The following is a 22,658-nucleotide window of genomic DNA, read 5'->3' on the forward strand; positions in this document are numbered from 1 at the left end:
GGTTGTTGTCAGGTTACAGATCCTGCACAATATCCAAGTTTGTGTCAGTTTTATTTCATGCATGCTGACTCCGCCAAGCAGATTCCGTTGATGCCCCGTTGGCAGGAATTGAAGGAGGGGTTGGGGACAAAGACTGATGCACAGTTAAAAGTACAGCCTAACTGTGCATCACTCTTTGTCCCCAACCCCTCCTTCAATTCCTGCCAACTGAGCATCAAAGGAATCATCCCTATGTACAGTAGGTGTGAATCTGACACACTGAATAATTTTCCCTTTTAAAAACTAGATAAATTCAACAAATTAAAATGGCAGATCTACATGTTCATATCACCACAAAGTGGCTCGCTATGAGCTTGTGTATATATAAAGTATATTAAAATAATGGTTAAACTGGTTAAAATCTAAAATGACACGGATGCTTTCCTGGTTTTAATGGGTTAACACCCAGATCACTGACAACTGGACACCCTGCACAAGGTGTCCAAGTCCCCATTTAGACTGGCATCCAAATCCAGCCTAAATCAGATCTGTGCCATATCCAGATTGGAATCATATTTGTTTTATGAAGTCTGAATACAGACGAGTCACATGGAATCTTTCACTGGCAGCTTGCAAAGGAACTGTGTTCAATGCGAGGCGGAACTGCTCCTGACTTCTGCAATGTATGTTTTGACATCTGATTTTGTGACTATACCTTGGAAATTTTGCAGATTTGTGTGGCTAGCAAGGAACTGTATTTTCTGGTAAAAAGAGGTGTTGGTAAAAATTGACAGGTGCATATTGACAAAATAGTAAGGCGGGGTTGTAAATTATGGCTGCTATGTAAAGAAATAGGTGGTTGGTCTGGTAAACTTCTAAAATGGGTTCAAGGTTCTTTATTATTTCCCTTGGGAGAAATTTGTCTTGGAGACAGAGTCACAGCTGCATACAAATAACAGACATGTTCACATACGAAAAGAAAAAACACCATGAAACACCCACATACACAAAACAGAGATATTGCACACATTCCCTTGATAAAGTGCAACTATAGTCATTAAAGTGCATTCGTCAATCCCTGATTGAGCATTTTAGTTGACAGGGGAACAAAAGAGTGTTTGAATCTATTATATACACATCGTGGAGTTCTATACCTCCTACCTGATGGCATTAGCTCGTACTCTCGGTACAGTACATGCAAGGGGTCAGATACAATATTCCAAGCCTGTCTCACCACTGCTTGTTCAAAGATGGTCTGGGGAGTGATGGGTGGGGTGGACATGCCCATGATCTTCCCAGCCATGTTTGCTAGCCTATTTACTTGAGACTTGTATTTCACAGTTAGATTGCCAAACCAGCTGGATATACCGTATCTTAGGATTGACTCTATACTAGCTCTGTAAAAGGTCAACATGATATTTCTACTGACTCCAAAAAGCCTAAGTCTTCTGAGAAAGTGTAGACGTTGGTGTATCTTAGAACACAGTGTTGTAACGTGCGGGTTTTGACTTGTGCCCCAGGATCTGACCTTATCTTGACAGTTAAGGCTTAGTGCTATTTGAATGTTTATAACTTTACAACATGGTCAAGGCACAACAAAACCCCCTTGGCCTTCTGTACACAAGTTTAGTGCAGATTTGAAGAAAGGAGATTTTCATTCTATTTACCTCAGATCAGAATGCACCTAAAGGTGTAGTAAATAGTTTATTTAGGCTGTGCTAAAAGTGTTAACCGCATGGGCTGAATGTAAAGACATGCTATGATCAGCTGTTCAGAGGTCAGATACTACAATACTAATATAAATTAGTGGAGTTCAATAGTATAGTACTAGATAAGTGATAGATCATTAAGTCACTTCAGCATGTGGTTGCAGTAATACGCTCACTCAAATAGGAAGATGGACAGTTAAGATAGAATCATTCTTAAGAAATGTCATGTGAGATAAAATCTTTAGAAGTTGTAACGGTGTAAAATCAGTCAATCTTTACATTGTATTAGTTATAGAATGAATTGGGGTGCAAGTAATAAGTATATTGCAGGCATAGTTTTGTTAAACAACAATTGATTTGAGTAGTATTTGTAATGATACATGACAGTTTTGGTTGACGCTATATTGTGCTATACTGCTATACTTCAAGACCGGTGAATTTAAATTGGCAAATGGAATGTGTGTCACATGTTATTTATAACTTTGAGTAACATGATTGATTATAATTGTGGGTTGTAAGGGTCACACTGTAACTGCACCACTCAGTTCACACGGGTGTGATTTTTTAAGTAATGGTTGATGCTCTGTAAGCTATTTTGTATCATCAATATAAATAGTCATCATAGGGAAATATGGACCACAGGCGATGCACTTTTGCTGCTGATGAATGGTGAATTGTACTTTGGTCAAACTTTGTAGTTTTAAATGTGCTCTCTAAATTAAGTTGGGTTGGATTGGATAGTGAAGACGCAGGCTTGCGGGTTCTCGAGATGCACAAATGCACTCACAATGCATGGTAGTTTTTTGTCATTAAATGTTGACATTCCAGTGTACATTTTTGGCTAGATGGCCACAGGGAGGATTTCCTGCTGGACGTGTTCGAAAGGTCTTTTTTCTGCCCTCACTTTAATGGACTTTGCTCAGCCAATCAAATCATCGCTATGGGCTGATCAGCCAATCATCAGCCAATGTTTGTGTTCACACAGACCCGGAAAGCTGGGCATAGGAGGAAATAGAGAAACGGAGACAAGAGAAAAAAAGAGTTAAGCATGTGTTCTACGGTGTAGAGGGCGAGCTGAGATGTACATTTCCCACCGTTATCACTATTTTAACTGAATTTGACTGCAGTCTAAATGCGGCCTAAGTGTCTTATTGTCAAAAGTAGTAACATTTGGGATTTAAAGCAGAAGAGGTCATCATGACGTAGAGTTTTGTACGAGATTTATCAGGCAGATCAGAATATGCTGTGGTGCTAGCTACCATAGATATACAGTAAATACAGGACCTAGTCAAAACTAGAAAACGGTGACAGATTCATGTCTGTGTGTCCCATGTTTGCTTGTTTATGTTCTAATCTGAACCTGTATGTGTGTGTACACCACCTAGTGGTTAAATCTGTGTCACTGGTATTATCTGGTATCCTACTATTGAACTATAAAATACTACTATAACAAACGTCAGTCCGTCCCTATCCATTTTCCTCCTCAGTGGGTTGACAAGTTGATCCCGAATTTTGCACACAGTCATTGACCATTGTAGTTGGGGGTGGATAGTGGGTGCTCGAGGCTATAAACATAACGCCATATCCGTATAGTTATTCATTTATGAAACATTGTGATTGTGTGTGTGTGTGTGTGTGTGTGTGTGTGTGTGTGTGTGTGTGTGTGTGGGTGGTGGGGGGACATTTTTGTAAATCTTTGGAAATATTATTGTAAGAAACAAAAGTTAAAGGGATCTTTACTTGCGACCCATTAAAATGGGTCCCGACCCACTGTTTAGGAAATACCGGACTACTTTGACACCTTTTGTTTATGTTCTATCAAACCACTTTGAAGGCTTTCATACTAGCTTAACCCTATAGGAAGAGCACCGTCAGTCCAAGAGTGTCATGACCCCCCCCCCCCTCCCCCAGTAATATCTGTACACAAATTCCCACAATTTATACACATGAGATCATTGTAAAATCACTTTGGTCAACTGCTGTTTTTGAAATGTGCTCTATAAAAGGTTCGTTATAATCTCCATATCTTTATGCATCAAATTATAGAAGCCAGTGTTGACGGGTCCTATTGATTCAAAATTATGTAATGTCTTTTAATAAGTGTATAATGTAATTCTGACATGACCATCCAGTTGCAGTAGGAGACATTCATGTATGGTGTTAACATGGTTAAAATGAAATCCTTGTAACCTGATAGCCCAGTGTGGTTGGGACATGATATACCACATGTAATGGGCGAAATGCTCTGATCAACCAGTTCCTGAACTTCCTGGTAGTTAGAGAAAATTAGCTAAATGTGTGGCAAATCTGCAAAAAACATGCGTTGTGTTCTACAAGGTGTCTACCCCTTCACCATGTTTAGGCGAAGGGGTGTTTTTTGTGCAAAACTAATGCTTGCAATGGATTCAGCATCATGAAAACCCCCTAGTTACTAGTTACTTAAAGTATAATGAAATTTGGAAAATATTCCCTTATATTGGATGTTAATGGTACCCCAACTTTCAGCAGCTGTCACAAAGTTTCCCAGGGAGTTGGGTTGGAACACATTCTTCTGTGATGGTAGACACCTTTATGAACACATTTGTGAAGAAAGCTAGTGGTAAGCATTTCTTTTGCAAATTTGCCACACATTTAGCAAATTTTCCCTTATTATGGGTTGATTCTCAGCTTTAAGGGCCTTGCAAATGGGGAGCGATAAAACGCGCCTATAGTTCATTTTCAATGAGACCTGCGTTTTTGCTCGGAGAAGTCGCGGTGCGACAACGCAAGCGTATTTACGTGAGCGCGGTCCCGTGAATTTGTTGCGCGCGTGCTCGTTACGTGCACACGCCCGCGACTCACCAGACCTGGATTCTGTTTAGCTTTTCTTTTTTTTTTACGCTTGCGTTGTTGCGCCGCTCTTCAACAGACCTGGAGGAGACCTGTGTTGATCCAGGCAACAACGCCTGCGTTCCTTGCTTCACGTTTGCAAGGCCCTATAGACCGATTCAGAAACTGGTCTCATGGTCGCAGGCAACGTATATCCTGTGGCGGAGACGACATATCTGCGGTGTAAACCCGCAGGTCTTCTACTACAGTGAATGGAAAAGTGACTGATGTTAGTCTGCCTCAAACGTTACTCTTTTACCTGCTTTTTACTAACACTAACATTACAAAGATGACCAGAACATGGGGATGAACCTGTGTGGTTGGCTGCTCCAACATTCCAACATTGGCAACATTCCAAAAAACAAAAAAAAACTGAATGTCATATCTACCACGGTGGCTGAGACCAGAGCCATAGAGTAATGGTTGAGACGAAGCAGTGAAAGGTCCTGTCCGGTATAAAGTACAGCAGCCTTGTGTTCCTAAAACAGAAAGATTGGGTATTGGGTAAGACTGACGTTGTGTATCTTTCAGGACCTTTCACTGCTTCGGCCCACCCACAATATCCTCATGACCATCCCAGACCACAGGTTGAGGGTCACTGTTTTAGAGGCTTACAGTCAAAATATCCCATGAACTATAATTCATTCAGGAACGATATTTGATTGGATTAGCCCAAGTCACTCCCTGGATTAGTGTGTTTGACAAGATCTGGCACTTTGACAAATGGTACAATAATGTGCCATACTCCTCTTCTATACAGTAGTAGTACATCCTGCAAATTGAATCATGAAGGCCCAACTGCTGAAAAGAAGAATCTTGTGTCTAATGACCTCTGCCTATTTAATTAGCCTAGCCTATATTTCTCAGTGCTGAAATTAATGAATAGGCTTGAGGTAATAACGTTCTTGGCGCTAATGTTTTAATAACCATTAAGGCTATTGTGTATGCTATTGTATTTTAAAGTAATTGCAGTCTGACCATTAAGTTCACTCGACTCAATAAATTGTCACCGTTTAGTTTCTTTTTTACTTTCATTGTGCTGTTGTTGCCAAGTGCCTGTATAAATTCCTTCTATATCCATTTGATCAGAGAGTGCACACTTCATACTGTAAGTACTCTACAGGTATTACACATTTACTGCACACTCATGCACCTGGCTACATACTGTACTAAAACCTCATGAATCAGTATTTTATACTCACTGCTGCAGGAAGTCAAGAAAGCGGTTTCAAACCCATTCGGGAAGCACCCATCGACTTCCCTGGTTCATATGGCCTGCTGCCATTCCATGAATACTGCTGCATATACTGTAGTGGCCCGCAGGCTACATGATGACACTCCTGCACATGCAGAGAGGAATGTGAAATGCACCTGGACGGGTTCTATGAGGAAGAATGACTGCTTAAAGCTGCCAATCCACCTGTTCCTGTTTGGGACAGGACTGCCCCTGCATGGTCAGGCAGAATAAAACATAGCTGTGCCTCTCTTATCCATTCATTTGTTTGGCCGTCATCTGGCAGCACTGTTGTGCTGCTTTGAACACGTCCAGCCATGGATCTATGTTGCGGATCTTTTGATGAACGAGAGGGCCGCAGACTAAACAAGGAAATAGAGAATCAAATTCGTCATGATAAAAGGAAAGGAACTCGAGAATTGAAGTTGCTTCTTTTAGGTGAGTCTACCCGAATCAATTCAATAATTATTACTACGCAACACTTTGACAGATCGCAACTCGAATGGGAAGTGTAGATTTCCTTTGTTGTCGGCTAAATTAGTAGAATTAATTGGATTTCTAGCAGGATTAAAAGTTTTTGGCCTTACAGAAATACGCTTCTGACACTGGCAAGTTTTGGCTGTACAAAGACCATTGTTAAATGGTGAATAACATAATTACAATCATTTTAAAAAACAGTGTTATTAGATGTATTGCATTTAAAAGTGTCCTCTTTAACGATTACTTTAATGAGTATCATTGTTTACCTGTGTGTCACCAGACAAGACAAGTCGCTGCATTCTTTGCATTCATGATAAAGACTCACAAAACCTGCTGCCAGTTTACCAACCGGTCCACAGTCAATGCACTGTATATAACTATTAAAATACACTATGAAATATATTGTTTTCAAGAAACTCAAGTGAATCATGGCAGAGCTAGAACAGTACAGTGCTTTGTGTGGACGGCCCTTTACTTCCCCCAGTTCATCTAAATCACTGACACAGCATAGCATGCTTTCTGTCTGATCATTTACACATTTTAATAGAAAAGAATCTTCTCATCTGTCATCTGTCAGATGAATTAAAGTAGGATTTATTTGTTTATATGAAGATGTAAAAATGTATGTATGAAGACTAAACTTGCATGGGAGCCCGTGTATCCACACACTTCAAGAGCTTGCAAATATACTTAAATATAAGTAAATAATGAATCATACACTTATGAATATGTTCTTGCTCACTTAAAGGTGAAGTAAGGGTTTTCCCTGTCTCTCCAGCTCTTTAGTATACAAACAATACATTTTCAGGTTGGGATACCATCCAATCAGGAGTGAAAGTGACAGGAAGTTGGAAGTGATGACACAAAGAAAAGAAAAATACAAATTTGAAACTGGATTACTATCAAATTGAAGCTGATAAATTAAATACTTTCTCCTGATTGGATAAAATTGGCAACCTGGTGGGTTGCCAATTGTATTATTCTATTAAAGAGCTGGAGACAAGGAGACCCATGTTACCGAACAAACACTTGATGGCAATCGAAAGGTTTTGTTATAAGCAAATTAAGTATTACTTACGCTACCATTTTGTTGTGCTGAGAGTGAGACCATGTTCACCTGCAACTGATTGCTGTTCAGATCATTTTCAGTGCCACGTCATAGACATTTCTGCAGTTGGCTTTGATCTCATTGGTCTTATTTTCCCATGCAGGGACGGGTGAGAGTGGGAAGAGCACATTCATCAAACAGATGAGGATCCTTCATGGTGCTGGGTACAATGATACTGACAAGAAAGGCTTCATTAAGTTGGTGCATCAAAACATCGTCACGGCCACTCAAGTATTAATGGAGGCCATGAATGCACTTCACATCGACTACGAACACGAACAGAACATTGTAAGACACTGAACCCTATCTAAATATACCATGTCCACACATGTCGGTCTATTATCTGGTTATAAACTTTCTATTTCAATTCATGTTTTTACATGAATAAATATTGTACTATTTCACATTAATATTGGAATCACAGTATTTTTTGGTGTTCCAATATCATGCAATATCATGCAACCTTATCTTCGTATAAGTTGTTTTTAATGCTCATTTTATGATGGCACAGTTTCTGGCTATCAATCTCTGTCTGATGGGCTATGGCCAGTTCAGAAACCTTCCTACTAATGACATCAATGGGGATTCCAAGCTAATAGAAAGAAAAATAAAGTATACAGTATTTATCTTCCTGGAAAGTTAGCATGCTGAAATAGAAACCATTGTTCTTGCATTAATAAAATAAAAAACATAACATCTTGTAGACAGATTTCTGAACTGTCCACAGCCTTTGTCTGAGATGCAGAGTGAGTTCACAGAAATTTCTATCATAATATGAGTGTTATTGATTGATTTTATAGATATTTAACTCTTGACCGTGTAAAATGAATGAATGAGTTTCATTTTACACTCTCGACTTATTAAAGAATTATTGCATTTCTTAATTTTCAAGAAGTCTACACAATTAGAGAATGTAGAAGAACTTCTATTTTAATGTTATCTGTCCTATGGTACCAACATGCCTTCAATACAGCATTCAATTGTGGCCAAAATCTTATCCGACGATATACGAATATTCTAAGTTTTGGATCTGAGAGGCTAAATCTCATCAAATGGTGGTCGTCCGTGGCTCAAATGTTGAATAAATGACCGTGATATGAAAAGGGTTGAAAACCACTGTCTTATAGTATTGGCCTATATGATATATTTCAGAAGCATGCAGAGAAGTTAAGTCGTGTGGACGTAACACTTTTGACCGCTCTGGAACCGTGGCAGGCGGATGCAATCAGAGGGGTGTGGAGTGACCTGGGAATTAAAAAGTGTTACGACCGCAGAAGGGAATTCCAATTGTCTGATTCAGCCGAATAGTAAGACAATCATACATCTTAAATATAACCATTTGCATGAACTGTTCATCTGGCAAACCAATATTTTATAAGCTTAGCCACCAATCTTTTAAAGGTATCCTTTTCTTTGCTATTCATCGTGAGGCTACTCATTTCAGTAATTCAGCTGTTTTTCGAAGCACTGTATTGATGACATTAAACACTGATGAACCTAGGCCAGATCACAGCCCATATGGAGATAATCTTTACGTCATTAGCAGGACGTCTTCACCAGTTGAAAAATATAGCTTATTCTGGGCCAGATCTGACTAGTTATGAACTTATGATATGACTTAAGTGGATCTGGCCTCGATCGGACTCTCTGTGATTCATCCAGGGACATCCATCCGTCTTAGTGGGCAGAATTTATGTGCAGAAAATCAGGTGATATTCTGGGCCAGATATGACTAGTCTTGGTTCGACTTGATCTGGCCACAATCAAGACTTCACTAATTCGCCCAGGTCCTGACCGTGCTTGTTGGGTATTAAACCTTTTTCTTCTTAACTTTTCAGCTACTTAGATGACTTGACCAGAATCACGTGCCCAATGTACCTTCCCACCGAGCAAGACATCTTGAGAGTCAGGGTTGCCACCACAGCCATCATAGAGTACCCCTTTGATCTTAAAGTTGTCATCTTTCGGTAAGTGGCTTCTCTATTCCAATCATTTTTACACCTACCCTTTGTTTATGTTCTAAATTATCAAAAAGATGGTCATGTACACAACACAGCCATAGCTAATAAAATTCATAATGCATTTAGTATATATTTAGGTATGCAAATGTACATGCCAGATCTTACTTGAAAAGGAGATCTCTGATAACTAATAATAATAATAAACTCCTCAGGTTTAACAGAACAAAATAAATACAAATCTCCGCTAAAAAAAAAACAGGCAAAGAGATTTCATGAATTGAATCAATATCCAACAGAATGGTGGATGTGGGCGGTCAGCGCAATGAGAGAAGGAAGTGGCTCCACTGCTTTGAGCACGTCACCACCATAATATTCCTGGTGGCCATCAGCGAGTATGACCAGGTACTCTACGAGTGTGAGAACGAGGTAAGCACTACTCACAAGTAAATGCACTGCAGAAATACTCTGTTATAATTAAGTCTGGAATTCTTTATTTACTTGAGTAAAAGTACAAAAGTATTGGTATAAAATGTAAAAGTACAAAAGCATTGGTATCAAAATGTACCTAAAAGTACCAAACGTAGAAAGTACTCATAATGCAGAATTCCCCATTTCACAAGTTTTCAACCGTATGAAATGTATAAACATCCTTTGAAAATAGCAGATCTACAAACTCACAATGCGTCGCATCGTTGTAGATTGTGTGGTTTAAGTAAGATCTTCAACTCTCTCTTAACAGAATCGACTGCAAGAGAGCAGAGCCTTGTTCAAGACCATCATCGATAGCCCATGGTTCCAGGAAACCTCCATCATCCTCTTCCTCAACAAAACAGACTTGCTAGAAAAGAAAATCACAACATCCGACTTGGCAGACTACTTCCCAGAATTTCATGGTAAAACACACTATGCTTTGTATGTGTAAACACCACTTGGGGGTCCATATTCTGGGGCAATCATTAGCCAAAAATAGCAGATCTTGGTGTAGACGGGGGAAAGCAGTCAAAGCACCGAGCCAACTCAGGTCCAGTTTACTAAGTCTAGAGCGTGCAAGAGGTTAAGGTTTACTTCAGTGGTTTCCCAGTGTGCAGCTTATATTAATACAAACGGTAGTTCCAAGTTCTGACCAAGTAAGCCAAATGGTTGAAATAGGCTAACCTAGCCGTTCTAAAATGAATATTTTCTAATCACAATACATTTGAATCCACCACTGGTTGAAAATATGGCCAGTTGTTCAGCCTTGACCTTACACAGTATGTAAAATCCTCAGTGGATTTTACCATCTACTATAACAGTGCTCAAACCGTTTCATGTAAAGGTCATCCAAATTAATGTTGTTGGCAGCGGACCCTCATCTGAAAAGATTTTGAGCCAGGAAGGAACCCCCATAGAATATTGGATTGGATTGCAGATCTACAAGATCACAAAGCGCCGCATCACAGCTCGTTGTGTATTATATATAGGCTTAAAGTGGGTTAATCTTTGATGCTATATTAACACGTTTCGCTGGGGACCTCCTGGAACCTCCTCAAGGACGCATCTTAGTTACAACAAGATTGAGCCAAAAGCAAAGTTTTATTCAGTTTGGGAAATTTAACACAATCTCTATTTTTCTCATAAGCTCAGAGTTCAGAAGTTCAGAAGTTGTCTGGATGAATCAACTCCTTGTATTTCCAGAGAAACGGAAATAACACTCTTGTATAATAACAATATTATACTCGAGGGTGTGCCATTATTGGCACAGTGATGATTTCGGAACTTGGAGCGTGCACCTCGTTCCTGACCACATCATTGCCATAGCAGTAATGACTGTGAAGCACACCATCATATTTCTTAACCCATAAATTAAAACTGGGAAAGCATCTGTGTCATTTTCTATTTATATCATACGTTTTCCAGAAAACTCGTAGGATTTAGAACATTTCTTTAGAACAGATAAATAGCAGATATACAAGCTCACTTCGTGCCACACTGCAAGCTTGTACAGTACATCTGAACATTTTTGGAAAATGTCAGAAATGTTTGGAATTATTTTTATCTTCTGGGGGTCCCTGGCACAACACATTGTCAGATGGGGGTCCGCGGCCATATATATAATGCCTAACTACTGATTTAGAAGGCATTTGTAGAATTGGCCTCAGGTGAAAAACTTTAATTAAATGTATTATTGCCTGATTCATTCATAGGCCCCCCGAGAGACGCTGAAGCCGCAAAGGCGTTCATCTCAAAAATGTATGAGGACTACCACGTTGGACACCAGAAAGACCTTTACAGACACTATACCTGTGCTACTGACACGGAGAACATTCGAGTCGTCTTCAAAGACGTCAAACACACCATCTTAAAAGAGAACTTCAACACTTTTAACCTTGCATAAAGTATAAAGTGATTTGTAACGACGGATGTCTGTTTGTAGGCTATTACAGTGTTTTACTGGTTGTTCAACTTAATTACTTCCTGCTTACTTTACTGTTGCCTGAGGCTTGTTCTGGGGAAAACCAAAACCAAGCAGATTATGATCGGTAGCTGTGTCAGGTTTGAGATTCCAGTAAATACAGAAGTTAACATGTACACTATAGATGACAAATTAAACCATGGGACGGGCCTGACCATTGTTGACATTCAGAAAAACAATTTGCGTAAATTCTTTCACACATCACTGATCACTTCCTGTTTAGGGAGTACAGACAGTTCGGGAGTAAGTTCCCTTAATCTTGTGTGATATCTTATCACATCAGTGTCAAACTGGTAAAGACTGTACTGCACTAGAATGTGACCCACCCCGTCTCCCTGCCATGTCGTTCTTCCAGTTTAGGTCGTATTATTTATGCAAGAACTGAGCAGCACATTATGCACACACACACACACACACACACACACACACACACACACACACACACACACACACACACACACACATACAATAAATTAATGTTACTTGACGTGTTGTCCTTTTTTTGGGGTTTGGTTGGTGAGATTTTTAACTAAATAAATGAAAAAAAATCAAAAAGGAAAAGTAAAAGTAAATTTACCAACTCAATTCCAAGTGCTTGTCAGGGTGTGGTGTCCCTAATTCAAATATGATCATTTTGGGGAGTCACGGCCTGAAAAAGTGATTGAGAACCACTGAACCAAACAACTTTATGAAGGCTATACGTTTTTGATAAAACTGCGGCTCCAGAGTCAGGTGTGGCCATGCATGCTGGATGATTTATAGTTGCTGTGCAAGAAAGACCTTTGTACCAAACAGTGTAGGCTACGTGTGTGAAGTAGAGTCAAGTGTGATCTTTGTCCAACAGGGTGGACTTTATAGGTAAGTAACAACAAAAAACTACTCTGGATTTCCACCGCTTTGGACGTCCTCATCTCTAAACGATCATGTCAAATTATTAATTAATTACAGTTTGCTCTGGGCATGTATGTTGGTAGGGTGGAGTTGCTTTTAGTGTAGCCTGCCTTTAGAAATGCAGGGTATTGGTATCTCCCCCGCACACTAGCCTACACAAATCAAACAACTATTATGAATTAATATAGCATAAGCCCTAGCTTTAAAAACAAATTGTAAATGGCATACAATCTCATATGGTGAGGTGTTGTAAAACTTAACTTGAAGATTTATAAACATTGTATATGGACATTTTTATTTCTATATGGATTTATATTTATTTCTATAGCCTAATTTTGTAAAATGATCTTTTTTACGTGGGAAATGTGTAGCCTACTGGCAAAAGTTTTTTGTGACCAAAATGGGTAGACCCATTGGGATACTCGATAGCCGACACTTGACAGCATGTCGCCATGTCGTCCGATCGCGTATGTGGTCTGTGAACATTTCCATGGTAACGGTAACGGCGATCTCCACCAAAGCCACCATCTCTCAGGAAGTCAGGATTGTGGGTAGTGTAGTTATCTTTATGGCACCGCGAATATTCTTAAAACAAGCATAATCACACTAGATGGAATCTGTAGCCCATACTTCCGGCTCAGAAAGTGACCCATCTGTCCTTTCCTTATTTAAATATCATTTGTGTTTTTATTTGTCGTAGCAGATGATGATCGGCGCCCTTATTTGGTCACAACAACACCTCACGTGACCACAAAATGGTGGACTGGACCCTGTGAGCTGTTTATAGCATCACTATCTTACCCGACGCGGCTGGGAGCAGGAAAAAATAAACGTTTTATATTGGGCAAGGCGGCTGATAATACATCCATGCTTTGAGAAACAGGAGGACATATTCCTTGTGCCCCAGCCGTGGTGAGTAGATGGCTTCGATTCCGCGTGGAAATAAAGAACGAGATAGAAGTGTTTGAGATGAGAGAGGGAGGGAGGAGACTGTCATCAGCACCACTGTGCTGTCCAGAACAGCTCAGCATCCTCCATGGAGAGTAAACCTAAAACAGCTGATTAGGGCCTGTTGTCACAATTATTATTACATCATCGTCTCATCGCAATCTTTTGTTAATCACAATTATTTTTGCACAATCGTCATAATCATTTCCATGTAGAAAAATGTTTATACATTTTTAAACATTTATAGCAGAAGAAATAGCAGAAATAGCTACAAGCTCACAACACGTCACATGATGTAAGCATGTGGATCTGCTATTTCTGCTTAAAAAAAGTATAATATTATTAAATGTGTCAGTAATTTCTGTGTATGTTTAAGTTGCTCGTCATATAGCCCTGTGCAAGTTGTGATTATGAAGCCTAAAAAACTAACCGAAATAAAGTGTTCCAACATGGACATATTGATATTGGATATTATGTTCCAATGTCCAAAGCCAAAAACACAAATTGTTTAATCGTGTGACAGCCCTACAGCAGATCACTTTATCACTCTCAAATACTGTATGTAGTGTGTCTCCGACTGTGTGCGTGCGCGCACACACACACACACACACACACACACACACACACACACACACACACACACACACACACAGAATGAACTGTACATAAGTATGAGCTTGGTGCTTATCTCAAAATTAACACAATTCACTAGCCATTCAAAAGAGTTTTTCCATTGCAGTTGCTAAAAATAAATAGCACTCCTATTTTCTTTTATCCACATTTGTGAGCTGAGCACACGTGACGTGACAGCTTGTGGATTTGTGTCTGCTCTGAGGCGAGCGTCTGCGACAGCAATGCCTTTAATTTATGCTCCGTCGTTCATACGACAGTGTGTCACTCGCCGAAAACACTCTGATCTATAAGCTCACAATGCGGTCACGGACACGTTGTGAGCTTGTAGATCAGCTCTATATTCTGCGAGGGACGATGTTTGTACGACCAAGTACAAATCATGCTTTTATAGGAGAAGAGGCAGAGAGGAAATGAATGGTCTTCTGGTGATGACAGTCCCTCCGATGCCCTTCCCCATCTCCTGCCTCTATCGCTGATTAATGGATGATTACTCATTACTAAGGAAAAGAGTATATTATCAGATGACCCTTAACCTCAAAACCTCTCCTGTCTGTCTCCATCACATCCCTACTCCTAAACTCAATATCTTTTTTCAATCTCATTATTGTACGTCTCAATGAATTGGATACATAGGACCACAATGGAAAGCAGGCCTCAGGGCTTTTTGTGTTGTGCTTTTAGGACCATTGTATAATCGTACTATTTGCAAACTCAATTAATCAATCAATCTCAAAGGTAGCTTATCTATTGAAACTTAATTAATTAAAAGCCACTTCTTTCTTTCTTTCTTTCTGTAAACACAGGGCCCCATCCCACCAGAGGTGGGTAGAGAAAATAATGACTCAAGTAGAAGTAAATTAGTCCTACAAATAATTACTACAGACTGTTGTAAACCATGTCACTTTAAATCTTCCAAAAATGACGGAAGACAAAGAAGGCAGAACGTAACTATTGTTTAGTCCGTCCTCAAATGTCATTATGTCACCCGGCTACACTAGTTATTGTGTATGTGGTGATTGACTTATATGCTTGTTTGGTTAGACGGAGTCATGTGACAGAGCCAATGCAAATACCAGTCAGTCTCTTTGGCTGAAGTCGCTCGGAGAGAATGACACAAACAAATTGTGCAATTAATAATAAGATCATTAGAATATTTTTACACATGGCCCATGCAAAGTATGTTGTGTTAAAAGTAATATTTAAAGTAAAATGTATTCAAAACATACTTTTACGTAACTCGCACTACTCTGCCTCCCACTATTGCTTTAATAATTACCATGACTATGAAATGTATACAGGTATATGCAGAAGTCCCCTTTAGACTAAATGTGTACAGGTATATGCAGAAGTCCCCTTTAGACTAAATGATCTGTTCTCTGACTCTGGCACAAGCAGTTGGTGGTACTTCAGGTCACCTGCACACCTAGGACAACAGAAGATTGAATAGGCATTAGCTATGCATGCATTTTATATCAATTCTGTATGTTTTGTGATCTGATCTGATCTGATCTGGGAGATGACGATGGCACTGGCATGGGATGTTAACCACGTGCAATTGTTTATGTTTCATCCAGATGTGTACATGTCTGGACTTTGTGATGATATGTCTGGAATAATGTATTTATTGCATGTGTTTGATCTTGTGCAGGTCTACTGGCTGATGAGGGGATGGACCTGACATCTGAGAGGAAGATGAGCTCTGACGGGGCCGAAGGTAGACCAGGTGAACATGCATACAGTCATTCAAACCCATCGCGGTAGTTCTCAAACCTCTTTGAGGGGCGCTAGACCCTCCTATGTCCAGCTTTGAGGGTCTGTGTAAACACAAACATTGAAGGCAAAAGTGTGTAAACACAAACATTGAAGACAAATGTGTGTAACTGAGCAAAAAAGTTGAGAGGTTTGAGAGCAGAAGATAATTTGCGTTTTGACTTTGATGCCATGTTTTTTTTATTATTAAAAAATAATAATATATATATATTCTGTCAAATTTAATGTACTGTTTTCGTAGCTCCTCCCACCTCTCTACCCCTGCAAGGAGGCCCTGCCCAGAGAAAGAAACTCTCCGCCCCTCGTATCAGCCTGTCATTGGACCAAAGCGAGGACGACCTTGGGGAAACTCCGGACGACCTCGACATCAATGTGGATGACCTTGACACTCCGGATGAGGGAGATTACCTGGATTATACTGACCATGAAATGGACTGGGAAGGTTGGTCTGTCTGGTCCCCATATATACATGGATGGTTATACACATATAAATATATAAAATACTATATTAAATAGTTGTGCTTATCCACATCAATATAGGGATAGGCCTTGCCGTAAGAAATAATTTTGACATCAGTGTGGGGGATTTTAGTCTCCCTGTGAAATCCCAACGTTTACTTCAATCCAGGCCCACCGGCGCCAGCCAATAAGAGTGTGGCTGCGGCGAGGGAGCCCTGTGAACCAATCCCAACGTATTCCACTGAGGAGGAACGCCAGGACAGCAAGCTGTGGAGGACGGTGGTCATCGGAGAGCAGGAGCACCGCATCAACATGAAGAGCATAGAGACCTACCAGAAGGTCATCTCCCATGGAGGTAGCTATAGAGCTTAGATCTACCATCTGCTGCTGCTTTCTATCCAAGTGCAAATCTGTCTTTTTAGTTCCGCATAGATTCTATTCAAGTAGACCTCTCTCTCATGTGAAAATAGTTCAAAATACACACAGAAATAAAGCCTTTTGTTTTTGTTTTTGCATGCAAATGTATTATTTTAGCTAGGTGTAATCAGTAGATCAGTGGTTCTCAAAATGGGGTCTGGGGACCCCCAGGGGTCCTTGAGGAGGTTCCAGGAGGTCCCCAGCAAAAGTGGTTAATATTGCATCAAAATATTATTATTTTTGTCGAGCGTGATTGTGAGTTTGGATGAGAAATGAATGATTGTGAGTTTGGATGAGAAATGAATGAGGACTAGATAAAGTGCTCCTCAGAGCACAGGTCTCTGTTAACGTAAATGTCACACTGCATTTTGTTCAAAACTGGCCAATCCTGCAAACTTTAGAACGCCAATTAGCTTGGAATATGAAATATTCGACTGATCCGTCTTAATCACATAGAGATGCTGTGTACCGATTTGCGTGATCTTTGGACAGAATCTGATAATAATTTCAAGAAATGTGTTTTACAAAATTAAGTCAGGCTCCTGGTGGCGCTATAAAAGGCAGATGTGAAAAATGCAAGTCAAAGGTTTTCCTTTGCCTCTAAGGAGCAAAGTTTCACGCAAATATGTGCAGTTCTAGGTAAACATGCAAATCGGCCTGTTATAGCACCACCATCAGGCTGATTTGAAAGTTTTCAAGTGGCATTTTGTCCTCGGCCTAGTGGGAATGTGCGTGCAAAATGTCACGTAAATTGCATTCTGTATAGGATTTGAGGCATTTTGTTCAAAACGGACCAATCCTGCAAACTTTGGAAGCCATTCTTAGCCAATTGGGATGCAATATGGACAATTGGACAGATCTGTATGGATCGCATTACAGAGATAGTGTGTACCGATTTGTGTTATGTATGGAAAAAATCTGTAGGAGTAATATATTAAAAGCGAAAATCTGCCTCATGGTGGCGTTATAACAGGCCATTCTGGAAAATTTGGGGCAGAGATTCGGAATTGGCATCCAGGGTCTGTGTGTGCACAGTTTCGTAGTGACCGGGCCAACAGTGCCGGAGATTAGCTGATAACGGACAGACACACGGATGGACACAGGGGCGAAAACATTCTTCTCTGGGGTCCACCTATGCTTTCTATGGCATAGGCAGCTCCCGGCAGGATCCGCAGGGAGAATCTAGGCGCGACATTAGACTAAATAATTAGAGCGACAGAGAGAGAGATAGGAGTGTGTGTGTGCGTACGTATAGTGTGTGCGTGTGTGCGTCAATTTAACAAAGGTGCAGACGATCAGAAATCAGCAGAGAGTGATCGACGTTTGCGCTACGTATGCCGAATTGAAGTGGACTCGGTCTCAGACTTTTTCTTCCTCCTGGAAATAAAAACGTCTGTGTTTCCAAGGCTAGCTGGTGGAGACAAAAATCTAAAAAAACATCAAAAAAACAAAGGTCCCTGCCAGACCCTGGCCTAATACGTATCATTTTGGGAAATGGAAATGTTTGAGAACTATTGACAACGTCACATGATCAGACTGACTGTTTTGCATTCTTGTTTACATCATCCAGGCTACTATGGAAATGGAGTCAACGCCATCATCGTCTTCGCTGCCTGTTTCCTGCCAGACAGTGACAGAGAGGACTACCATGAAGTGATGGAGAACCTCTTCCTGTAAGACACATACTGTACCACACATTCTGTAAGACACTGGTTCTTAAATTAGGGTCTGGAGACCCCCATGGATCCTTGAAGGGGCGTCCAGGGGGTCCCTGACAAAATGATTAACAGTTTTAAATATATACAATATACAAATATAACAGCCTTATCTTATATTCTCTTCTCTATATTCGGACTGTAACGGGGGTCTCCGTGTCTCTTCAGCTCTTTAGCAAGCAGAAAATGCATTTTCAGGTCAGTATGCAAGTTACCCAATCAAAACCTCATACAGGATACAGGAAAAGCAGTGAGCAGAACACATGGAAGTGAAACATTGTAAAATGTAATCTTATAAAGGATTACTCAGATTGTTCACTCGTGGCCTTGTTCACACGTGGCGTGAGTAGTGATTCAGTGAACAGTAGTCTTCCCAGGCGGGTGGCTGGTGAGGAATATAGTTACGTTCTCCTTTAGGGATAATGTTCAATCACCCATGGGAGAGACTCTGCTGCTCCTTCATGCGGAAAGGCCAGTTGAGGTGGTTCGGGTATAGTACAGACAGATGCTTCCTGGTATCTCTGTCTGTCTCCCTAGGGAGGTCCTGTGGGCATGTCCCATTGGGAGGAAGACACAAGGCAGAACAAGGACCAGATGGGTCATGGGGGTAGTATATCCAAGCTGGCCTTGGAATGCCTCAGGGTCCCCCAGGATGAACTTTCTTATGTGGCCCGAGAAAAGGGATGTCTGGAATTCTCTGCTGGAACTGTTGCCCCCGTGACCCAACTCCGAATAAGCAGTTGAATATGGATGGATCGTGGTTGGATGTATGGATAAATGAAAATGGTAACTCTCTCCTGATTGGATGAAATTGGCATTTGGCAACCCACCTGAAAATTAGTTTTCTGTTTATTAACCCATTCTGGGCGGGAAGTCGGGAACCCCTATTGGTATCTTACCCCCTCAGGCCGGGCACCCATATTTGGGTTCTGTACAGTAAGTACAGTATTCAAAAATGTAATTTTTTTGATGCTGCTATATAAATATTTGAAGTTTTTCAGAAACCTTAGGTCAGGATTTAGAGGCGTTTTTAGAATCGGCCTTAGGCCTAAATGGGTTAAAGAGCTGGAGAGTTGGGAAGACCCCTAATATTGAACAACTACATAGCAATGATCACCATCAGAATATAGAGCTGTTTAATCTTTTAACAAAAAACTTTGTGTGCTCTTAATCCCACAAAATGCCACGTAACATAAGGCGTTACATAAAGTAACTACTTTCTGCTGTAACTAGTAAGCTAACTAGTTACCGTTTCCCATTCAGTAAGGCCATTGTAGTTACTGCACATGTGTTACCCACGTTATGTTATGTGATCCAAGTGAAACCGTAAACGTTTCCCCCTATTTTCAGGTCCACAGCCAAATTAATTTGGGTGTCTCGTGTGTGTGTGTGTGTGCGCGTGCGTGCGTTTGTGAGCATGTGTGTGTGTGTGTGTGTGTGTGTGTGTGTGTGTGTGTGTGTGCAGCTTTGTGATCAGTACACTAGAGCTGATGGTAGCAGAAGACTACATGATTGTCTATCTGAACGGAGCCACGCCCCACAGGAGAATGCCTGGCCTTGGTTGGCTGAAAAAATGCTATCAGATGATTGACAGAAGGTTGGTCCCGTCAAGCCGTTCACTATTTGTTTTATTGATTAGTGATTTAGTGTACAGTACATGACTGTTCAATGTGTAACGTTAATAAAAAACAAACAGCTTTTAACTGTAACTAGACTCATGCTTGAATGTAGTGACAGATTTCCCAAAAGCGTCATATACCCATTTCCTGTTCCTCTTCATATTCCATAGCTTTGTTTGATTGGCACAGCAGAAGATTTGAACAGGAAACGGTCTTCACGTGTTTCCTGTTTTGTGAAATGAATAGCCAAAATAGCCGAGCTACAAGTTCACAGCATAAAGTTTTGTGAGCTGAAGTTCTTTGAGCTAGTTTTTTTAAGCCTGAACTGATAATAATCAAATTAGACCTCTGTTAATGCTACAGTATAATCTATTATTATTATTATTAATTATATCTAGGCTCAGGAAGAATTTGAAATCGTTCATCATCGTCCACCCATCATGGTTCATCAGGACCATCCTCGCCATCACCAGACCCTTCATCAGGTAACAATGACAATATGCTATAGATTCCGTAATGGGTCTCATGGTCGCAGCCTATGTATTTCCTGTAGGCCGGAGACGACACATCTGCGGTTTCCCCGCACCAAGCCTCTAGTGAATGGAAAAGTGACTGATGTTAGTCTGCCTCAAACGTTACTCTTTTACCTGCTTTTTACTAACACTAACATTACAAAGATGACCAGAACATTGGGATGAACCTGTGTAGTTTATGGCTGCTCCAACAGTAGTGGCAACATAAAAAGAAATAAGAAAAACGGAATGTCAAAATATCTTATCACAGTGGCTGAGACCAGAGCCATTGAGTAATGGTTGAGACAAAGCAGTGAAAGGTCCTGAGAGATACATAACGTCAGTCTTACCCAATACCCAATCTTTCTGTTTTAGGAACACATGGCTGCTGTACTTTATACCTCATACTAAGCATTAAAGTGTGTGTGTGTGTGTGTGTGTGTGTGTGTGTGTGTGTGTGTGTGTGTGTGTGTGTGTGTGTGTGTGTGTGTGTGTGTGTGTGTGTGTGTGTGTGTGTGTACTTTATGTATCCGGTCACAGCACCAAGTTCAGCAATAAGATAAAATATGTAAACAGCCTGGACGAGCTGCAAGAACTCATCCCCATGGAGTTCATCCATATCCCAGAATGCATCATTAGGTGAGCAGCATCCACCCTACTATCATACCCCCCCTCCCCCTACTCCCAATGCCTGAGTCCCGTATACTGTCATAAATATGTCTCTGTCACGTCTCTGTCTGTAAGTTTGTGCTTGAAATGTACTGTAATTCTGCAAACTGTTAATAAATATTTCAATCAATCAATCAAAACGTGTGTAAGGCTGTAATGCACGTAACTGGAGAACCGTTCGCCCCACCAACTTCAAATGACACGCGTTCCACACCCCCACAGGGAGTGCAGTGCCCGGTGTCGAGTCGGTCTGGACCCACGGTTGTCCAGAACCGCCACAAAGGGCCTCTGCCCGGGCTCTGGACAACGCCCCTGCCCATGCTCCATATATGGAGCTGGCCTGTTCTGACATCACAACACTCCATATTTGGGAATGCCTGACACAGAACTCCATATATAGGAATTAAGGAACACGAAGAGACAGATACAGAAATCTCCATATATGGGCATAAAAGGGACACAGACAGATACAGTAGGTGGAACGGGTACTCTGACACGGGTACAATGGGTATTGCATAGCCGGGTGGGGAATGGATCTCCAACTTCCATCGTTACCGACTCTGTGCTCATATGGCATTGTTTTATAGTACAGCAATACTTGTTTTCTATGTACTGTAGTTAGATGTTTTCTATGTAGTACAGCACATAGTTGTTTTCTATGTACTGTAGTACTGTACATAGTTGTTTTCTATGTAGTACAGCACAGACTAGTCCTGTACTGCCCTACAAAGCCAAAGTGCAGTAACTATATTTTTGGAGACATTGAGGTCAAATCATCCTTCATGATCTTGTGGATAAACAATTACTGGTACCTCCTGAACAGATAAACAATTAGTGTGATATCACTATATACTATACTATGCCTGTCACTTGTATACCTATAGTTCACTGGCATTTGTGTCAGTTTGATTCTTTGCGTAGTTACTGCACTTTTGGCTTTATAGGGCAGAGTACATGTTATTTTTGTTTTGTTTTTGTTTTTTATTGTACATAATTGTTTTCTCCCTGCACTTTGTAAGTCACGCTGGCCGAGAGCATGATCTGCTAAATGCCTAAGTAGTCAATCATATATTCATCATGTTGTGTCAACTCTCGCTCCTAGGCTGGATGAGGAGCTGAAGGAATCAGCGGAGACCTCAAAGTAAGAGTCCACTTTTTCTAGCCCTTCATTACTTCTGTATCTGGACTCCTGGAGACAACCTCCCCCTCCCTGCCCCAGTTTAATTCCTGTCCA

General features: G+C 40.7%; 2 protein-coding genes across 2 annotated transcripts; both read left to right on the top strand.

The window, feature by feature from the left end:
• Window positions 1-6,070: 6,070 nt before the first annotated feature.
• Window positions 6,071-12,185, top strand: LOC308309806 (guanine nucleotide-binding protein subunit alpha-14-like). Its single transcript, XM_080755722.1, has 7 exons — window positions 6,071-6,228; window positions 7,482-7,666; window positions 8,531-8,685; window positions 9,217-9,345; window positions 9,636-9,765; window positions 10,079-10,232; window positions 11,523-12,185. The coding sequence occupies exons 1-7, from the start codon at window positions 6,108-6,110 to the stop codon at window positions 11,711-11,713; spliced, it is 1,065 nt and encodes a 354-aa protein (XP_080611848.1). The 5' UTR covers window positions 6,071-6,107; the 3' UTR covers window positions 11,714-12,185.
• A 1,304-nt stretch (window positions 12,186-13,489) lies between these two features.
• On the top strand, window positions 13,490-21,398 carry prune2 (prune homolog 2 with BCH domain; the record flags this gene model as incomplete). The annotated part of the gene is made up of 8 exons (XM_080755868.1): window positions 13,490-13,594; window positions 15,912-15,986; window positions 16,275-16,475; window positions 16,662-16,847; window positions 18,480-18,582; window positions 20,090-20,221; window positions 20,642-20,728; window positions 21,296-21,398. The coding sequence occupies exons 2-8, from the start codon at window positions 15,932-15,934 to the stop codon at window positions 21,396-21,398; spliced, it is 867 nt and encodes a 288-aa protein (XP_080611994.1). The 5' UTR covers window positions 13,490-13,594; window positions 15,912-15,931.
• Between the last annotated feature and the right edge of the window lie 1,260 nt (window positions 21,399-22,658).

Source organism: Protomyctophum bolini (assembly GCF_963924005.1).
Source record: "Protomyctophum bolini genome assembly, chromosome: 22".
Classification (NCBI taxonomy): Eukaryota; Metazoa; Chordata; class Actinopteri; order Myctophiformes; family Myctophidae; genus Protomyctophum; species Protomyctophum bolini.

What these genes read in the sequence shown, in the direction of transcription:
- LOC308309806 (XM_080755722.1), top strand. Translation starts at nt 6,108, where the DNA reads ATGGATCTATGTTGCGGATCTTTTGATGAACGAGAGGGCCGCAGACTA. An exon ending in ACGAACACGAACAGAACATT is followed by an intron (nt 7,667 to 8,530) that starts GTAAGACACTGA and finishes GATATATTTCAG; the next exon opens with AAGCATGCAGAGAAGTTAAG. An exon ending in CTTAAAGTTGTCATCTTTCG is followed by an intron (nt 9,346 to 9,635) that starts GTAAGTGGCTTC and finishes AATATCCAACAG; the next exon opens with AATGGTGGATGTGGGCGGTC.